Source organism: Gymnoscopelus microlampas, assembly GCF_963454915.1.
Source record: "Gymnoscopelus microlampas genome assembly, chromosome: 7".
Taxonomy (NCBI): domain Eukaryota; kingdom Metazoa; phylum Chordata; class Actinopteri; order Myctophiformes; family Myctophidae; genus Gymnoscopelus; species Gymnoscopelus microlampas.
The window spans coordinates 40,588,712-40,607,834 of NC_139944.1; the positions used below are offsets into that span (position 1 = coordinate 40,588,712).

The window sequence follows — 19,123 nt, forward strand, 5'->3', positions numbered from 1 at the left end:
TTGGTTGGGTCCGAGTTAGTAATGTTTGATTTCACTATTATTACACTGGCTTTAAGTTAGCCCAATGAGAGAAAAAGGACTATTCAGATCATAGGTTTCACTTTCTCCACGATCTCTGCTATCACTATGTCCCCACCAATTCTGTATTAAATAGGGGTTTCTAAGGCTGTTCATCACCAGTCTGCATGATGACAAACCCGGACTGCCTAAGCAGTTAAGTTAAGCTATACAATTAAATCCCTCTTGATTCTTGATTTCCCGGCACAAAATCATTTCAAATGGGGGTCCATGACCTAATACGTATCAATTTGTGGGTCCTTCACATGAAAATGTCAAGGTCATACAGAATTGGTTTAAAAAGGTTTTATTCATTAAACTTAGGTCAGGATTGCAGCCAAATGAGAAAATGAGCAAACAATGTGGGAGGAGATATGATACATTTTAGGCACCTCTATCTATTTGTACTGATTCACTCTCATTTGTATAAGTATAGAGATACTTGTGACGGATAAAATTTTCAATTTAGGCTTAATATGCGCTCTTATCCAGAGCGACTCGATATGCGATGAGATACACAGTGCATTTTCTTTCAGTTTCTGTTTTTGGATTACTGTCTCAGTGTATTTAGTGTATTGTCTTGTGGTGTATGTATGTATTGTTGTTGTTGAAACCTAAAAAACAAAACAATTTAATAATAATGTCTGCAAGTCTCTGGTTTGATGACCGGGCAAGCTGGACCATTTGCTGCATGCCACCCCCTACTCTCTCTCTCTCTCTCCTGTTTCCTGTCTTTCTCCACTGACTAATTAAATTGGCATAATGACAAAATTGGGGAGAAGAAAAGGAGGTGAAAACTAATTGGCTACTCTAAATTTGAAAAAAAGGGTGATAAAAGGCTGGAAAATCCCCAAAAATAACGTTAAAAAAGAATCAGGGGCCCATTGTACTCTGATGTCATGTTTTAAGATAACTAGTCAATTTCTGAACGCCGAGGTAACTTCAAGGTTCCATAATCCCAAAATGAGAGATCTATTTAGGATAAACGTCCTGCTTCAAGTAGTCCACTACTGTATGTAATCACATAATTCGATTTCTTTTTTACTAAAAACTTGTCAAGTCTCCCATTGATGCAGTATTCTGCATCTTAACTTTGTTCCATAATCAAGAAACCAAGCTGCATTCACATAAAGGGATATTGTAGGCCTAGCCCTACCTAATTTGAACAAAAATTTTATTATATATCTTTACAAGAACAACCAGATTTGATTTGTGAAGTCACTATAAGAACATTAACTGCCAGTAAACAAGAGTGTTTCAGCTATTTCTGGAGAGTGACACATCTAAGTAATGAAAAAGTAAATAGACCATAAGGCAATCAGCAGAAGCTTGGAGATGGAACACTTCTTACTGACACTTAGATTCAACACCCACGAGATTCTGATTGCCATTCAAATGGAAAATTAATCTAGAACATTTTATCAGAGATGCAGAAGGGCTGACAATTTTTTTAAAATATTAAACTAGAAGAACATTTAATTTGAACTGCAGTCTACAGATGACAATTCTAGTTTCTTTTTTAGATTAAGCTAGCTAAATATAGATGGCCTAAACTGTGAAAAGAACATTTAAAAGATTGAGATCCATCATGAAAATGAAAGAAAAAAGCACAACTGCGGTTGGAAACTTGACCTCAGTCATTTCAGTTTCACACCTTGCAGAAGTAGCACAGGGCACCGATCTCATGCAACTTCTTTCTCTTTACTTCTTATGTTGAGTGAGATCATTCTGATTGACCCTGGAGGGAAAATAGATTTTGCAAACACAAGAAAGAAAGATTGTAGATTGATTACACTCACAGACCTTTTTTCATCTTCTAGCTTTATTCAGTAGTAGTATAAATGACTTGAATCAGCAGACAGTGAGAAGCACCACTGGGCCTCTCAGTGAAGGGACCGAACACATTTTTTTTCACATCTGAATCCACTTTTCAAAAGGAGGCTAAATGTAGGATTATAGGTCAACTGAACAAAAAACATCAACTGAACAAAAACATCAATTGAAAACAGAAAAAAACTAAATCAGTTTAAAAAAAAACAATCCAAAACAAGTTAATGTATGTAGTGAGAACTGACTGAAGCTACATATTAACCACTCCATATTATCACTGTCCTCTTGTATTTGCACATGTAAAAAGCAGCTTTCTTCAAGGTTTGTTTGAAATCAGGTTTAGTTCTACTTCAGCTAGTATGTAGTACAGTCAGCAATTAATAAGATCACTCTACCTGCCCAATTGCAGAAGCAAAAAGAAAAAAAAAGATACTGTGGAATCCCATTTCTGCAGGAATCACTCTACAGTGTGTGTGTATGTGAGTGATGACTGAATCGGCAAGATAACGCAGCAAGAAATGTTTCCACATAAAAACAACTACACTACAGTAAGTCACAATCGATGGAGGCTGTGTTTAGAGTCAAATGCATGAATGACGGGCTAAATGATAAAATAAATGTTTCTATATTTTATTCAGACAACAGAACAGGGTATATGAGACAATCTTCTGGCTGGGAATGAACAGTCAGTCAATGCAAAGACACATGGCAGTAAAATAAATACAAGGAACACTATTACAGGAACAAAAATGAAGGAGACAAGATAACTAAACTGATGCCTCCAAATGTGACTGCACAAGACATGCTTACACAGAGTGAAAATAGTGGAGAATGGCTAAGTTGTTCATACCTTCACACCATTTAAATATTTAACATTTTTGTTTAAATATAATTCTTTATATCCCCATTCGGAATGTGTATCAGACAGTGTATTATTCAATAGAATATTCAATAATATGCATCTTATTATATTTATTATATCTTCAGGTCTATCACACAAGTCATTACAGATCCTCCTGTTATTGAAGAGCTTAGGAGCAGGTTAGGAGAGTGAGAAGAGAGACAGATAGGAGACGTATAAGTTACTGAAGGGAGGTGGAGAACAGGAAAGGGTGGTAGCAAGAGGCTGGAGGGGTGTCATTTTAGCAGGATACCTCCATGGTCTGGGGTGCAGACACACTGTCCAGACCCCCAGTGCCACCCTCCAGCAGGCTGTTAAGGTTGCTGCGGCTGCGACTGCTGTCCATGGAAGTGATGCTGGAGGATGAGGCGGTACGAGAGCGAGCCAGACGAGTCATTCCTGCTGTCGGCACTGGGAGGTACACACACACGCAGACACATTAGCATGCCAGTCACACAGCACAGAGACTCATTGCAGTGCAGGGGAGTGCAATGATGTGACTCGACTGGTTTAGAATCACATTCCCAATAAGATGACTGAAAACAACCGCCAATATTCACCATGCAGACAATTCTGGGCAATTGTCATTTTCAAAATGAATCAAAATGAAAAATAAATGGAAAACAAATACGTGTGTGGAAAAAAACAATATATTGCACGTGTGAATGAACGATACAATTCAGTATTCAATTCAAACAAACTGAGGCAACAACACCAGAATACAGCATTGGCAATTCCACTCAACTGAAAGGAAGCAGCACTAGCACCTCATGCAACAAAATAGGACAGATAGAACTGAATCCATGCTCGGGGACGTAAATTAAACGCCTACAGGGAGATGAATGTGAGTCAAAGTATGCAAAAGATTTAATTGTGGACAGTTTAGAAACAATATCCACCACACTCCAATGCTAAACTCTCTTCTCTGGACCTTCTATGCATACATTGACATTCATCTTTTGTAGGGCAGAGGTGGGCTAAAGTGGAGGTTGGCATTGGGTCAGAAGCCTTCTAGCCTGGAAGCTGAGCTCAAGAACTTGGTACCTGATTCGGTGCTCAGGTGACTGAGGAGAACGTAGGGAACTGTAAGTGTTGGTTAAAGACAGGAAGAAAAGAGGGAGAAGGGAAGAAATGTTGAAAAAGTAGCTTTTGAGTTGCCATTTACCACGTTGGTTTGTGCCCGATTCAAACAGAAGGTCAATGGGGTATTGTGCCCATCACCGTGCCTTATTAGAACAAAAAGGTCTTAACGAAACTGCAGTAAATGGACTGTAGGCCACACTGTGGCCAGCAGTAAGTTCAAATGGCTTTTTTGTTTTTACACAATAGATAAGAGATCAAAGTATGCATTGAATCTCATCTCTGATACTTGTGTAGCCTTTTTTCATTTCACACTGTTGGCAATGTGTTAAACCGAGGAAAAGCAGCTTTCAGAAACACGCTGAGGTGTTCCATTTATTTTCCACCACTTTCTCTGCATGAAAAGACTCTTTTAATTTGTACTAATCCTGCAATGCCATTTCCTCAACAGGGGCGGTGAGGTGGGGTCAGGGGGCTTGGTGGCCTTTATAGCAACACTGATCCACGGCATACTAGATTATTTACCACCAACGGGTGCCCTCCCACTGTGAAGGGTTGGGGTTGGGTGGGAGGGACAGAATTAGAGCAACACAAATATACACAGGCATCACCTATAAAGCCAGAGCAAAAGCAAATCTACATATTCATGAATTTATCCATCCATGGACCAGCCTCTGGCTTGTGCACTTGTGCATTGAAAATCAATACGATCTAAAAAATATATAATAATGTTTTTGTATTATTCGTTTTTGCAGATGAATGGGAAGGTAAAACCTGGAGGTCTGTTTAAGTATGCACTTTGAATGTCTCTGGAGGACACTGCATCATTAAACAAATAATAGAAAATAGGAAAGATAAACACACAAGGCAGAAGAAAAATGAGTGTTTTTCACTCCCACTCAGAGCTGAACAGGAAATATATTGCTGTTCAGCACACATCTGTGATGCCACCTTCACTTCAGACATACTAGAAGCACCTCACCTACTGAGGATTGGGGGTGCGACACGAAACTGCAAAGAGCAGAAAGGAAATGGTGTTAGCGACCACAGAGGCGCAAAGAATGCCTCGCCGTGTCCGGGGTGACAAAAGCTGGGTCTTTTCAAGCATTGTTGGCCACGATCCACAGCCCAAAATTGAACACCGCATTGAAAACAACTCTCCTACATTCGTCATTGCACTCACGTCAACAGGAAATGCACCTAAGGACACAGGCTTCGACCACAAACACGGCAGTTCACAGACTTGTAAATATGATTTGACAGTTAGTACAGAACAGGCTGATACAAAACCTGAATAACATACAACACAGGACTGTAGCAACACAGGACTTATAAATTATGCCAAAACTGCACTGAAGGAAATGCAAGATTTGTGGACTTACTGTATCCCATGCCCTGAACAAAGTACTTGAAGGCCTCAGCCAGTTTGCCAGGCTGTGAAAATCAACAACAACATAGAAGCCATGATTTAGAATAAATTCAGACAGATAATGCAACTTTATGTTGATCTTTTTCTTTAAAAAATAAAACCCACCTGCACAACCTGGGGCAAGCCTCCACAGTCAGCCATCTTAGAAAGAAAGAACAATTTGTGAGGCTTTGTAAGTGATTGATATAGACAGAAAATTGAAGGTTGCATCAATGATGTTTACCTTTAGCAATGTGGTCTTGGTCGGATTTAATCTGGAATTGCACTCCACCTGAAACACGGCCATACATCTGAATTACAAGAAGCGATACCAAAACAGAAATAGGCTATTTTCTATATTATCTAAAAATATTAAAATTTGTAATGATATGCCCAAAACAGGAATATAAGGGTGTGGTTAATACCAAGTTTATTATTACCAAAGCTTCTTTGGTAATGATAAGCTTCCAAAGTTTTTGGGATATTATGCCATTCAACTCACCACAGCCTCCACGGCAGGTGATGTGTCCCCAACCACCAGCAGGGCAGGGCATCTGGGTAAGAAGAGAACAGGGACAGACATGACTACAACAGACGCACAAGTGAAACTGATTAAGTATTGCTATTAGCCCAGTGCCAAAACCTACGTTAGTGTGTTGACGGTATCCTCATTCAGACCTACAACTGGCCTCTCAATCTCCAGGTCCCGACGGCTAGTAAACAGAAGACACGTTGTTAGCTTGGACGAGACGTACTCCGCACAATGAATGGCTACTACTATATGTGCTGTAAGGTGATCTATGTGTCTTTTGGGCTCCACTGGCCAAAGTCCTGATTTATTGTGCAACTCACTATTTGATTGTCCTTGAGTAGGGATTTGTATTTTTTTGTGTGTGTGGCATTGATTGCTGTTGCTACATTTTGGGTTTGGGTTTTTGTCAGCACTCGCTGACAATGCAGGAATTTCTAAAATCGATAAATAAAATACTATCTTTCCAAGGATAAGAACACATCCAAAACCTTAAAATACTGATCTGCTATTCAAAGGGATATAGACAAAAGAAAAAGGTATATGTTACTGTATATATTGTCATACTATTGGTAGGAGCCGCAGAATAGGGCCAAATTGTCCTGGTTGATGTCCTGGGCGATGTGCAGACGATAGGTCTGGATGAGTTCCAGGTTGTCCGTCAGCTCCTCCTGAGAAGTGTAGAGTAGAAGAAAACTTAATTTGTGGAATGCAGACATATCTAAAAATACAGGAACAATTCAATGAACCTGGTCAAATTAAATAAAGAAAATTAAATCAGCATTTGAGCAAAGAAGACAAGATTTTAATGCCATCGCACTGACAAAAAAAAAAAGCAAAACTAACCAGTGACCACATAATGAGTCATCCTACAATCTATGCTAAATCTCCATCACCCAGTGGTAAGAGGACAGAAATAACAGTGTCTCTGTATTTCTAAGATAAAGACAAGAAAAATACATGCAGGAACATCAAGATGTTACTGTCACTGTGACTGTAACAATTCACACAAGGGGAAGACACTGATAGGAATATTGTGGTAAATACTCACGGTGCTGAAGTGGTGAGCCATTATTATGTCCACCAGGTTACTAGTCCATCCTGTCAGCTGTCAATATGCAATAAAAAAAAGGTCGAATTAAAGGAGCTGGCATTGTGACCTCCATATGTGTGTGCGTGCATGCGCGCGCATGTGTGAATGTTAACGTGTTTAACATGGGGGAGTATAAAGATGCATGAGTATGGTAGACATACAGCATACATTAGGCCACTCAATGAAACGTAACTTAGTGTTAATTTAACTCCAACAAGAGTATAAATGGAACCATAGGGACTTGGTCCGTTTGGTTCTATTTGCACTCTTCAAACCAAAGGTTCCATTTTTGCACACTACAGAGTTAAATGAACAGGAGGATTTAACTTTGTACCAACCTTGGAGGCGGCCCAATCAATCCAACCCTCTGCACAGGGGTCTACATCGATCAGGACGAGGCCTTCTGCCAGGGTGGGATTGTTCAGCTGTGAAGACAAGGAAAAAGGTCAGTTGTGGATAAGGTTTTAAATGAGCTTACTCTGCAACAATTGGCAGTTCACACATCTTTACTAATCCAGTATTCAATGGACTTGGATGATGAGGTAGTTTGTACCTTCTTGCGAACATACCGTCTTATACCAGATTTATACTTGGTTGCGCATTGTGTTGAGCAGTGAAAATAGCCGATCTACAAGCTCACAATGCATTGCTATTACTGCACAACTAAGCATAAGTCAGGCTTTAGCATCCACTGGGTTAGCCTACATGCTGGACACACCAAACTACCATGGTTTTCTTCCCACAAACAACCAATCAATCTTTCTTAATTAAATTCTGAAGAAGACCGGACCCTCCAAGGAGCAAGTCAGCTCAGTGATTACTAAACCCACCTGCATAGGCCGTAGCCCCCAATCCTCTCTTTTCGCCATTACATTTTTCCTCGACCCTGCTCGCTTTCCCTTCTTTCTGCTCTATTGTACAGACATCACGCCTACTAGCTATTCTGCATGAGTACAGTAACGTTAAAATTCTCTGCTTCAAATAAATGAAACAGAGAAATTGAGAATCACCTGGGGGGTGGTTCTGAAATGTTAACGTTTAGTAGATCAGCTCCATGACCTGTGTGGGCTGACCGACCCAACAGCCTGGAGAAGCTGTGGTTATGGACCCTTTTCACAGTCCATGCATGTAATAGATGGGCAAGCACAGCTGAAGGTAATAACACCCGCATGGAATGGACCCAGAAATGAATGTCATTACCTTCAGCTGTATTTTCAGCTCTATGAGAAAAGGGTTTTTTATTACAGGCCCGACAGAGATGATGGACAGCAGGGGATAGAGAGGTGGAGAGGTGGGGTGAATCAGTGGCTGAGCGTGTAGTTGTGGACATACCGCAAACCGGGAGAGGATGTACGCTCCTGCTCCGACACCGATGCCGATCACACTGTTCACCCTGCAGGGAGCACAGCCAGTTATTACAGGGACTGAAATGAACAGTCAGTGTGCAATATGCAGATTGTCACTGACACATTGATTGATTTGACAGCGGGGTGGGGGTGCAGCATGCATGCACTCACTTGAGCTGAGTCAGCACAGAAGGCAGCATCTCCGCCAGTTCCTCCATGGTTGGGTACTGGTATCTGGAGATGGACAAAGAGAGAGACAGAGAGACAGACAGAGACAGAGAGAGACTCAATCAGTTTGGGAACTTAGGATCACATCACCCAATTTCAACCTATCTTCATATAATTGGACCTCACTAATATTCATAATATGGTACCAGAAAGGAGGTGTCATTCACTGCCGCCGTCTTTCCTTTTTACATTTAATGTTTTGTATTTGTTGATGACACACACTAAGAGAAAAACATTGCCTATGAGCAGACACACGCTGACAGAAAAACACTGGGACACCCACCCAGCGGGGAAGGGTGGAGCACCCTCTTGTTGTCCAGGCGCGTCAACATGGACTACAGCAAAATGTTGGGTGATCTCCTGCATGTCCTCATAGTTGAACAAGGTGTTGAAGCAAGACTTGTCTGGATACGGAAAGAAATGGAAACGGTCACAACCATAAATATAAACTTTTAAGTCAAGAGTAGGACCCCCAACAATAGGTCGGAGCCTAATTTGACTCATGTAAGCTTTCTGATCCCTGTTAAACCCCCATGGCCCTGGCTGTAGTCTCAACTAAACAGAACGTAATGTACTATTTCGGACAGTGTGTGTGTACGCTGACTCACGGTTGAGGCCGATGTCATGGTACGTGAGGATGATCGGTCGGTTTCCCTTGGGCACGCCCCTCATGGTCACATGGAGGACGCCATGGGGTGTCTCAATGTCATGCTCCTGTATCCAATCAGAGAGAAAGAGCACACAATTCAGGATATGACAGACTCAACATCGACTTTTATCATTCTGTGTGCATATACTCATGACACAAACAATAGTTTGAAAACAAATGTTTTCAGGCTAAGGACCATAAGAGTGTAAAAATATAGACTTAAATTAAAGGGGGTGTGAGGGCTATTTTCTTGTTAAAATAAGAGGTAAATACTAAATAGCTCTACATTCTGATTGTAATCATTGCTATACAGTGCTCAGTAACAGTGGTCAACCACTCTCTGGCTCTTTAGTACAGCGAAGAGATGAAACAAAAGGATAGATGAGCAGGCAAAATATTAATTGGGATACTAAACATTTGAAGCCGATAAATGGGTTCTTTCTCCTGTTTGGATGAAGTTGGTTTACCACCTGAAAATATATTTTCTCTTCTATTAGAGAGTTGTCGAGAAAGGGACACCCTGAAACTGAACAAACACTCTAAAGCAATGATTACAATCAGAATATGGAGTTTTTACTTTTAACAAAAAACCTTTCATTTTAACAATTAAAAAAATGAATCACTTATAGCACTTTAAAACTATGCCCTTGTTCATGTGGGCGGAAAAGGAACACAATATATTAGGGATGGGACGATATGAAAATTACATGTCACGATTATTGTGGCAAAAAGAATTGCGATTAACGATATTATCGCGATAATCAAAATATGCTTAAAACTTAAAATGCCACTTTTGTTAACCACTTGAACCCCCAGCATCTCTATTATGGGGCGGAACGATCGCCAAAAATAGCAGATGTACAAGCTCACAACGTGCGTTGTGAGCTTGTAGATTGCCATTTTTGACGAATCGATGTGTAGAGTGAAATAAGAGGGTACCAAATCCGCTCTTACTCTTTTATCAAGTATAGAGGGTTTAAGTGGTACTGAATTTGCAGCTAAATTAAAGCCAATTCATCCTAGGGTATGACAGAGGACAATTTCACAATAAATGTAATTCTCTGCAATACAATTATTGAGAGCGTTCTTTTACCGACGATAATAACGATTATACTGTAGTCCCATCCCTACAATATATCTTATCTATGTATCTTATGTTACAACAACACTCATCATAAGAAATCAATGGTCAGGAGGACAATCCAGTTGCCAAACAAACTGTGGGGGTGCATTCATATTTAGGACTCAATATTCAGTGCATGCACGCCTTGGCTCCCAGCACAAAGCCCCAATACCCTGGGACAGACAAGTGTCTGAATGGGCTGTCTGGGAGTCCTTTTAATTTCAGGTTTTCTGAAACGCAAAGCCCTAAGCCTAAGTATGACTGCACAGAAAATCCCTGAGTCATACTCATCGCCTCTTGAATGCAGCTGCAGGAGGCTGCCATTAAAATTCAGGGAGCTGAAAGTTGATTCAGTTCAGTCCCATCCATCTCTCTTAGTATAGGCATTTCTATGAAGCCGTCAATTACCAGCGCCTTGCGGTAACACGGGGAAAGATTAACCGGAGCACACAGACAGTTAAGGCCTGTATTTGTGGTGCACAGGCTAACGTTTCAATGTTAGTACATCTTCATTAGTCAAGAGCAGCAGTCGAGCACCTTGCAGCACTCTTCTACAAAAGCAAGCGATGAAATGGTTGGGAAAAAGTGGCCATCAATCCACATCGATTTGCATTAAACAACATGACAATCTTGGTCCTTACTAGGGTTGTGTCTTGTGTCTTGGTTCAGGTAAAATGGGAGGATGACACAGCAAAAATACACAGTGGTCTGCATTAGTATTCAGAAGACACGAAAGAGGAAGTGACGCAATATACGGTAACAGACAGTCAATCTTTGGCATGTGTCCAAACTTTCCTCGTGCTCAGCTCTCTGCTGTACCGCTACAGATTCACAGCATCTTTTGACGTCACACTTGTACGGAATGCACGCACGCACGTGCAGCTTCCAAGGTCAGCGTGACTTGGCGCTGCACACAAAGGTGTGTGTGAGGAGATGGAACGAGAGAGAGAGAGAGATGGCAGCAGTGGCTCAGACGGTAGAGTGGCTGCCTGAGAACCTGGAAGGTCCCGGTTTGATCCCCAGCTCCTCCTGGCTCTGTGCTGAGGTGTCCTTAAGCAAGACACTGAACCCCTGCTCCAAATTAGCAGGTTGGTATGGCATGGTGGTTGCATGTTATGTTGGTGTGTGAATGTAACACACACATTGTTAAGGGTTTTGGATTAAAGGCGCTAAATCAATGTAATGTAGACAATTTACTACAGAAATGCAGACAATTAATAACACACACACGTTAATGTGCATGCACACAGACCTATTCTGCCTGTGTGTGTGTGTGAGTGGGTGTTGGGTGTGGTCCAGAGCCTGCCTGGCCTCAAGGCCCACTAGTCATCAATAATCCAGTGCACAAGCAGACACTCAGAGACAGAATGGCCACTGCATTGTGACTGTCTGTGTGCCCCGTTCCCCATTTTAGACATTTGGCTGATGGATACGTGTCACAAACTCTCTGGAGGTGTTGAAGGTTAATTCTCAAGGACGAGTGTTGCAGTATATTTTACGTCTGTGGCCACAGTGGGACCACATGAATCGTGTAATGGAAAAACACCCGTTCTCATGGCGGTAGAATGAGACATCGCCCTCTGAGTGGGTGTCTGTAATTACCCACAGTAAACACAAACAAGACAAAAAATGGCCACAAAAAAACAAAAAAAACACATTCAGACAAATTCACATAGCCTAGCCAGCAGTAGAAAAAAGATTACGGTGCCTCTTGAATGTATAACTATCATCATGTAATTACCTAACTCCGTTATAGAGGCTTTTCCAGGGCCTTTTCGTACGCCTCAAAAATGATTCTGCAATGCCAAGATGAGCGGCACAACAAGCTATCAAGGATGGAAAAGAAATTGTCCCCCATTTGACTGCAGTTTTGGAAATTGGGGAAGGACAGTGTCAAGGACAAACCATGTGGGAGGAGAAGATTTGTTCTAAGAAACGGGGCGCACAGACACACTCAGACTCACAAACTAATAATGAATGAAAGGGGAAAAGAGGGAGAGAACACCGCAATGGCTCTAACCCCTCATTTTTCGCTTATAACGCAGACGGCCATGCTGGCTGACAGCTGGGGGGGGCTGAAGCGGGGAGGGAGACCTCACCGGAATACTGAGCAGGAGTTTGTTTCTCTGAGGAGAAAGAGAGAGGGTTTTTTTTTTCTCCGCCATTCGCCTGGGGCTGATGGACGAGCCTCTGCAGTGTAACCACCCACCAGAGACTCTAGGTTCCATAGATAGAACCACACACGGTCCCATAATGAAGGAGAACGGGGGTAGAGAAGCTGGGGCAGGGGGTGATGACAGTGTGATGAGAGAGAGCGTGGGGCGTAATACTCAACAGGCAGAGGGGGCAGGGGGATGGTGTAAGGAGAGATTGAGAATAGGAGAGCAGTATGTCATGCTTCATCTCCTCCTGCAAATCCCGCTCCAGTCTACTCCAACCGCCACCCCTACCCCCTCAACCCCCACCCATTCTGTTTACCCTGCCTTGATGCTGACATCAATCAAACTCCACCAGGGAGCACCATTACAGGGCAGAAACGACGGGTTGCAAATGACCAACCCATGCATGTATTGTACACACACACACACACACACACACACACACACACACACACACACACACACAACATCCACACACACACACACTCCTCCACAAGCATTGATGGGTGGGTGCCCACACAAAATGTGTGTCTCCGTCACTGAAGGACTAGGTAAAACAAATTCAAGGTCTCTAAAGGAGAACAAATGGTGATTGGGGGGTTCTGCTCTGTTGTTACTATGAGCGGAGTGGGAGGGCATGTCCCCTGCTGGACTATTGCAGTACATCGTAAAACATACTGAGGGACAAGGCCATGTCATCAGTGATATCTAAAGTCAACACTATGGAACAATGCACCACCTCATAGCTATCATTTACTCTAACACATCCAGGCACAAAGGCACACACACACACACACAAGAATGCACCAAGAAAAACACGTGCATGTGAGTGCACAGAGTCTGCACACATTTACACTAATGGATAGAGTCGTAAACAGGCATTGAACACCCTCACAAATGCACACACAGCACTGTCCGACACAGACGGGCACGTACACACACTCTGGTTGTGGCATTTGCAGATTCAAAGACACTTAACACACAGATATGCATCTTTCATATCATCATCATGTTACAATGCACCACTGAACACCGGGTATGTGGTGGCTGCGCATCCTGACTTACAAAATAGACACACACATAAACACACACACAGGTTTTCCTGTGTGCACGCGTGCAAACATGCATGACATGAAATCGCGACAAGATCTTGCAGGAAAACGGTTCCACCCAATAGTACCAACTGCCCAGAAGAAAACAGCTCAGGCTCTGAGCTGTCTGTCTGAGGCAGTGATGGGCGTGCCAGGAAGACCCTGCACTCCACAGCTGGCTTCTGTCAACCTGGAGCCTGGCTAACGTGCCACAGAAACACCCCCTTGTTGAGCCAACCCCCCCGCTCCCTTCCCACGGCGAGGTGTGTCAGACAGGACAAGACGCACTTCACTCACCACTCCATTCCCAGAGCATGCAATCTGGTCCAGATCCAGAATAGCAGACATGTTTTCCCACGCAGGAGAGGAGTGTGTTATGCTATGAGTGCGTGCGCCAGAGGAGCTTTGAAGATCTACAACAGGGAGGGAGGGCAGGAGTGGGGATGCAGTGAGAGGCAGAGCAAAAGAGGTGTGAGTGAGAGAGAGAGACTGAGAAGAGGAGGGAGGGGAGGTAGAGGAACGGGGACCGACTGCACCCCTTGACGGCAGTGGGCTGAAGCTGTGCAGTAGCGGCGGGAGGGCGAGCGCAGCGACAGGAGGAAGAGGCGGCGAGAGACAGAGATGCAGCAAAGGGAGAGAGAGGAAGAATGGGCGAATAACCTGAATGAAAGGAAGGAGTAGGAAGGACAAGACACAGAGAGAGGTGGGGGAGAGAGAGAGAAAGAGAGAGACAGAGAGAGAGAGAGAGAGAGAATGAAAAAGATAGGCAGAGGCGGGGGAGAGTGAGACTGCAGTTTGCACTTGGTAAGCACAGCGCGTCCGTGGATCCAGCCAGGGCAGCTAATTGGATTAGAGACGGTCATGTGGATGAAGAATGGGCGGGGTTATGGGGAGAACGAACGGGGCTGGGGGATGAGGATGGATGGAGGAGGAGTGCTGGGTGGGAGGCAGGCAGCCCAGGAAGCAGCCAAGTGACGTCAAACAGCTCATTAACCCATTCAATCCGGAAACGCATCCGTGTGATTTTAGATTTCTTTGGCTATTAAAAAAATAGCAGATATACAAGCTCATAGCGCGGCACCGAGTGCCGCGCTATGAGCTTGTAGATCTGCTATTTTTGAAAATAAAATCGTGAACATGTGTGCAAATCTTTGAATATATATAAATCTTTAACTCAAATCTTTGCTTCTTGTGGGGGTCCCTGGAACAAAACATTTTGAGATGGGGGTCCGCGGCCAAATACATACATTTTGGGTGGTCCTTGACATGACGGATGTAGCAGATCTACAAACGAGTGCCGCTTGTAGTGCGGCACTAGGTGCCGTGCTATGAGCTTGTATATCTGCTAATTTTTGAAGATAATGGTTAAAGTGGTTAAAATCGAAAATGACAGATGCTTTCCTGGTCTTAATGGGTTAACGTGGTGCCATAGGAAGGGAGAGGAGATGAGAAAGGAACAGAGCATGGTAGGAGAGGAGAGAAGAGAGGAAAGGAGATGCTTTCACTGCTGACCCCAGCTGAGAGTTGAAAGTGATTTACCACTAATTGTTTTCTGTTCACCTGAACTCACCTCAACATTTTGTTTCAGATTAATTTGAATGATCTCTTCACAGAAATCAACAGTCATGGTCCCGTCTTAATACACCATATTAGTTCGTTGTTCTATCAAATCCAGTGATCCCAAATGCATGTTTTCAAAACGTGACAATGGCCATCCTTACAGACTACAGTATGCTTTGTTGTGAATCTCGGCTCAAGGTTCAGTTCTAGTGCTGTATAGAGGTTCTCTCTCACCACGTTCAAAAATCCTTTTCAGTAAAGTGATTTCACAACCTTGGAGGTCACCTTAGTTATGTTCTGCTGACCAGAAAATATAACAAAAACAATCCTCCTACGAACCCCCCCCACCCCCCAAATTAATATTGGTCACCATACAGTATTATATCAGTACTTTTCCACCCCAGTACAAAAACTGGTCAAATGTAAGAACGAGGTATGTGAGAGGACATATTTTCTCAGAATCTTTTCCTCTAATCCACATATTTTGTTCTCTAATTCCCGAGTAAATTCTGTAATTTAGAGCAAACATTGGCTGTTAGGGTGAAGCAGTGTGTGAAGCCTGTCCTTTGTTGAACCACTTGAAACCCAGCATGCCTATTCACAGGGGGTAACATTCGCAAAAAAATAGCCGATCTACAAGCTCACAACCAGACGCATTGTGAGCTTACACAACGCTTACTAGTAACTAGTCCATTTTATTAAGACTTAAGTGGTTAAAGCTGTCTAGGCTGCTGCGTGACCAATGATAATCCTGTAGCCAGAGCAGGACGGGTGGGTTGGTGGAATCAAGGGACATTCCACTCATTCATTGGTGCCAGCTACATCCAACCAGTGCAGCAGCATGCATGGTCGTGACTAGTGTAGTATTTCTATTTCCAGCACTGCTCGACAGGTGGTGCACCAACACATTATTAGGAAACACTCCCTTCATTGTCATTGTTGTACACAGACTATACCCAATTAAAATTATATACATTAAGCCAGATAAGAACGATCTGTTAACAACATTTCAAACATGCATTAAGTGACAAAAAAGACATGCAATTTTCTACTATACTCAGACAAAACCGAACATTGTGCTTGACACTAAACACCTAATTCAACTGATACTCTGGATGGTATTACCTAAAGCTGGACGCATACTCCACTTTTAGGTGACCACGCTCTCACCACGATGTTGGAAAACTACAACATGACGTCACTGAGCCACGGTGTGCCAAGTGAGTCACCACTCACCCCAACACATCTCTCTGTTTTTACTAACCGAAATCACCCTGCCGCTGTGATTGGTCTAGAAGTTGGGAGCATCAGGCTCAGTCATTGTGAATCTAGCAGTTCAGTGTTCATAGTTTATGTAGTCCAGCTGACATAGCATACTGGTATCTCGGTCATAGTAGAAGGTCCAGCTCTTGCCCATTCTTTTCCAGAACAGGGTGTTTTATGTAGATCCATAAGGAGGGCAACACTAACCGCAATTTGTCATCGCGGTTAGTGGTACTTGGTCACACTAGAATTGTTAGGAAAGATAGATAGATATAGATATATAGAAGATAGATTTCTTTGGCAATTCAAAAATAGCAGATATAGCTATATATCTGCTATATAGCTCTACTATTGTAGATCTGTTTTGTTTTTTTTAAATCGTGAAAAGGTGTGCAAATCTTTGAATATATATATAAAGAGATTTTTAACTAAAATCTTTGCTTCAGAAACTGGCTCAGGCTTATCTTGCCTTGGACTAGCCCTTAGTTATGCTGCTAAAGCAGTGGTTCTCAACCAGTGGTCCAGGGACCACCAGTAGTCCTTGAGGGGGTTCCAGGTGGTCCCCAGCTAAATGATGGAGTTGGTAACCAAATGGACCCTTACAGATCTTTAACTCTTGAGAGCGTAAAATGAAACCAAATGGACCGGTAAGGGCATTTTACGCTCTCAAGAGTTAAATTATTGTTAAACATAAATAATTGATGAAAAGGGTTGAAAACCACTGTGCTAAAGGCTTAGACTGCTGGCGGACTTGCCTTGCTTCACAGAGTTCCTTCCACTCCTTCTCTATCTGTAGGTATTCATGTCCCATCAATGCTTGGTACTACCTTGACATCTTTCCCCAAGTCTTTGGTGCTTTCTAGTTCCATTGCTGTACTGTAGCTCTGGCCCCTCCCTCCCACCCTCAGTCTCAACCCAACAGGCCATGGCAGATGGACACCCACCTTGAGCCAGGGGAGTTTTTCCTCACTGCCATTGCCAAGTGCTTCTGCTCATGAGGGAATTGTTGAGTCTCTGTATATTACAGAAAAGAGTATAGACCTGCTATATATGTAAAGCATCATTAGATAACATCTGTTGGGATTTGGCACAATATAATAATAATAAATATAATAAAATAACTAGATATAGACAGACAGAGAGGTAAAGAAAGGTTGATGAATGTACAATAGTACATAGACAATTCATATGTACTGTAACAATATAACATTTTTGTCGGTAACAATTCTGTTAAGTTGGCACAAATACAACTGAAACCATTATAATGTTATCATTGGCCAAGGTTAAAATCTGGGCTGCATAAAGGGGACATTTATTTCCCCCTTGCAGTCCAATCCGATCAATGATGATAAGTTATGCTGCTATTATGATGTCACACTGATCAAAGGTTGCCCAGTTTTCAGGAACAACATTTGGTGGAACATCATCATCAACATTTTCTGACTTTGGTTCCCTGAGCCAAAGAGGCATGCCCTCACAATGCTGCCAAGCAGGACAGAGTAAAAAAATAGCAGAACAGCATACAATGAGACATGGGAATGAGGATAGAATGAGGATCTCAACATGAGTGGTCGACCCGTTCACACGGGCAGATTAAAAGATACACGCTACCATTCATTTTCAATGGAAACCAGCGACATGAAGACACAAAGATACATCCAACGTTTGTAGCTGTGGCTCTAGGGACAAAGATACAAATTCAAGTCGAGCTGGGTTCAACTTCCAGATACAAAGATACAACTGTAGCTCCGATGTCCGCGCGTTTCATGACGTCAGCGAACGCGTTGAGCAACACAGATACAAAGCAACACAGCAACAAAGATGCGGTGTATTCTTGTATCTTTGTATCTTTTAATCTGCCCGTGTGAACGCATCATTGTCTCCGCCAGGCCGAAGGCATGGTGGAGAGCATGTTTTACCCTCCGTGTGTCCGTCCGTCTGTGAACACCTAACATCACAATATGTAATATAAATAGGTAAGACAGAATTAATTAGGAACAGTACTTTCTTTTACCACCTCGCCTGGCGGAGGAGGAGCACATTTTTCTAGGTATGGCTGTGTTGCTCGACGCGGTCGCTGACGTCATCAAACGTGCGGACATCGGCGCTAGCTTTGCATCTTTGTATCTGGAAGTTGAACCCAGCTCGACTTGAATTTGTAGCTTTGTATCTTTGTCGCTAGAGCTACAGCTACAAACGTCGGATGTATCTTTGTCTCTTCATGTCACCGGTTTCTATTGAAAATGGATGGTAGCACGTATCATTTAATCTGCCCGTGTGAACTCACCATTAGTCAGCAGTAAGCACTGCTGAACCCTAAGCATACAAATGTAAATAAATGTTCCATTAGCACTAGCACACTAGTACAGCATTCAGATATATAGAAACTTTAAATTTGGACTGTAACATGGTACTTGCATTGCTTCAATAATATGAAGACTGGAAGTGTCATACAAAGTCACAATCCTATACATACATATGCTCACACACACCTACACAGACATGCAAAAATAGTACAGGACCCCTGTAACAAAGAACAGCCTTATACTGCCCTCTCCTGGCCTTGATGATACAGTGCTGCTAGTTTAAGAGGCAGCAGCCTGCTCTGGCCTGCACCCTTTTGTTCTAATGTGGAAGCACAGGGATATTTTCTGTCTTTGTGCAATGATGGTACAAGGACACGTCGATAAGGGCCTCCGACGTCCATTACAACCTTCATATTTTGCATCACATTATTGATGATCAATGTTTATATAGGGGGGATTCTGAGGCAATATGTCACAGCCCATAAAAGACAAAAAAAAAA

The 19,123-nt window shown here is 42.7% G+C and overlaps 1 protein-coding gene across 3 annotated transcripts in view; it reads right to left on the reverse strand.

The window, feature by feature from the left end:
• Positions 1 to 2,496: 2,496 nt before the first annotated feature.
• The window catches only part of ndrg3a (ndrg family member 3a), a 47,851-nt gene continuing 31,224 nt past the window's right edge, over positions 2,497 to 19,123 (reverse strand). The window contains exons 1-15 of one of the 3 annotated variants that reach the window (XM_084061365.1): positions 13,792 to 14,227; positions 9,081 to 9,186; positions 8,756 to 8,876; positions 8,416 to 8,478; positions 8,231 to 8,291; positions 7,237 to 7,323; positions 6,857 to 6,913; positions 6,373 to 6,476; positions 5,924 to 5,989; positions 5,779 to 5,830; positions 5,521 to 5,568; positions 5,403 to 5,438; positions 5,251 to 5,302; positions 3,833 to 3,871; positions 2,497 to 3,199 (exon numbers count right to left, since the gene is read on the reverse strand). In XM_084061365.1, the coding sequence (XP_083917491.1) occupies positions 3,030 to 3,199; positions 3,833 to 3,871; positions 5,251 to 5,302; positions 5,403 to 5,438; positions 5,521 to 5,568; positions 5,779 to 5,830; positions 5,924 to 5,989; positions 6,373 to 6,476; positions 6,857 to 6,913; positions 7,237 to 7,323; positions 8,231 to 8,291; positions 8,416 to 8,478; positions 8,756 to 8,876; positions 9,081 to 9,186; positions 13,792 to 13,842 (1,113 nt within the window). In that variant the 5' untranslated portion in view covers positions 13,843 to 14,227 and the 3' untranslated portion in view covers positions 2,497 to 3,029. Of the gene's footprint in view, positions 3,200 to 3,832; positions 3,872 to 5,250; positions 5,303 to 5,402; positions 5,439 to 5,520; positions 5,569 to 5,778; positions 5,831 to 5,923; positions 5,990 to 6,372; positions 6,477 to 6,856; positions 6,914 to 7,236; positions 7,324 to 8,230; positions 8,292 to 8,415; positions 8,479 to 8,755; positions 8,877 to 9,080; positions 9,187 to 13,791; positions 14,228 to 19,123 lie in introns of those variants that run through there. The other 2 variants (XM_084061363.1, XM_084061364.1) reach the window with 2 other exon arrangements.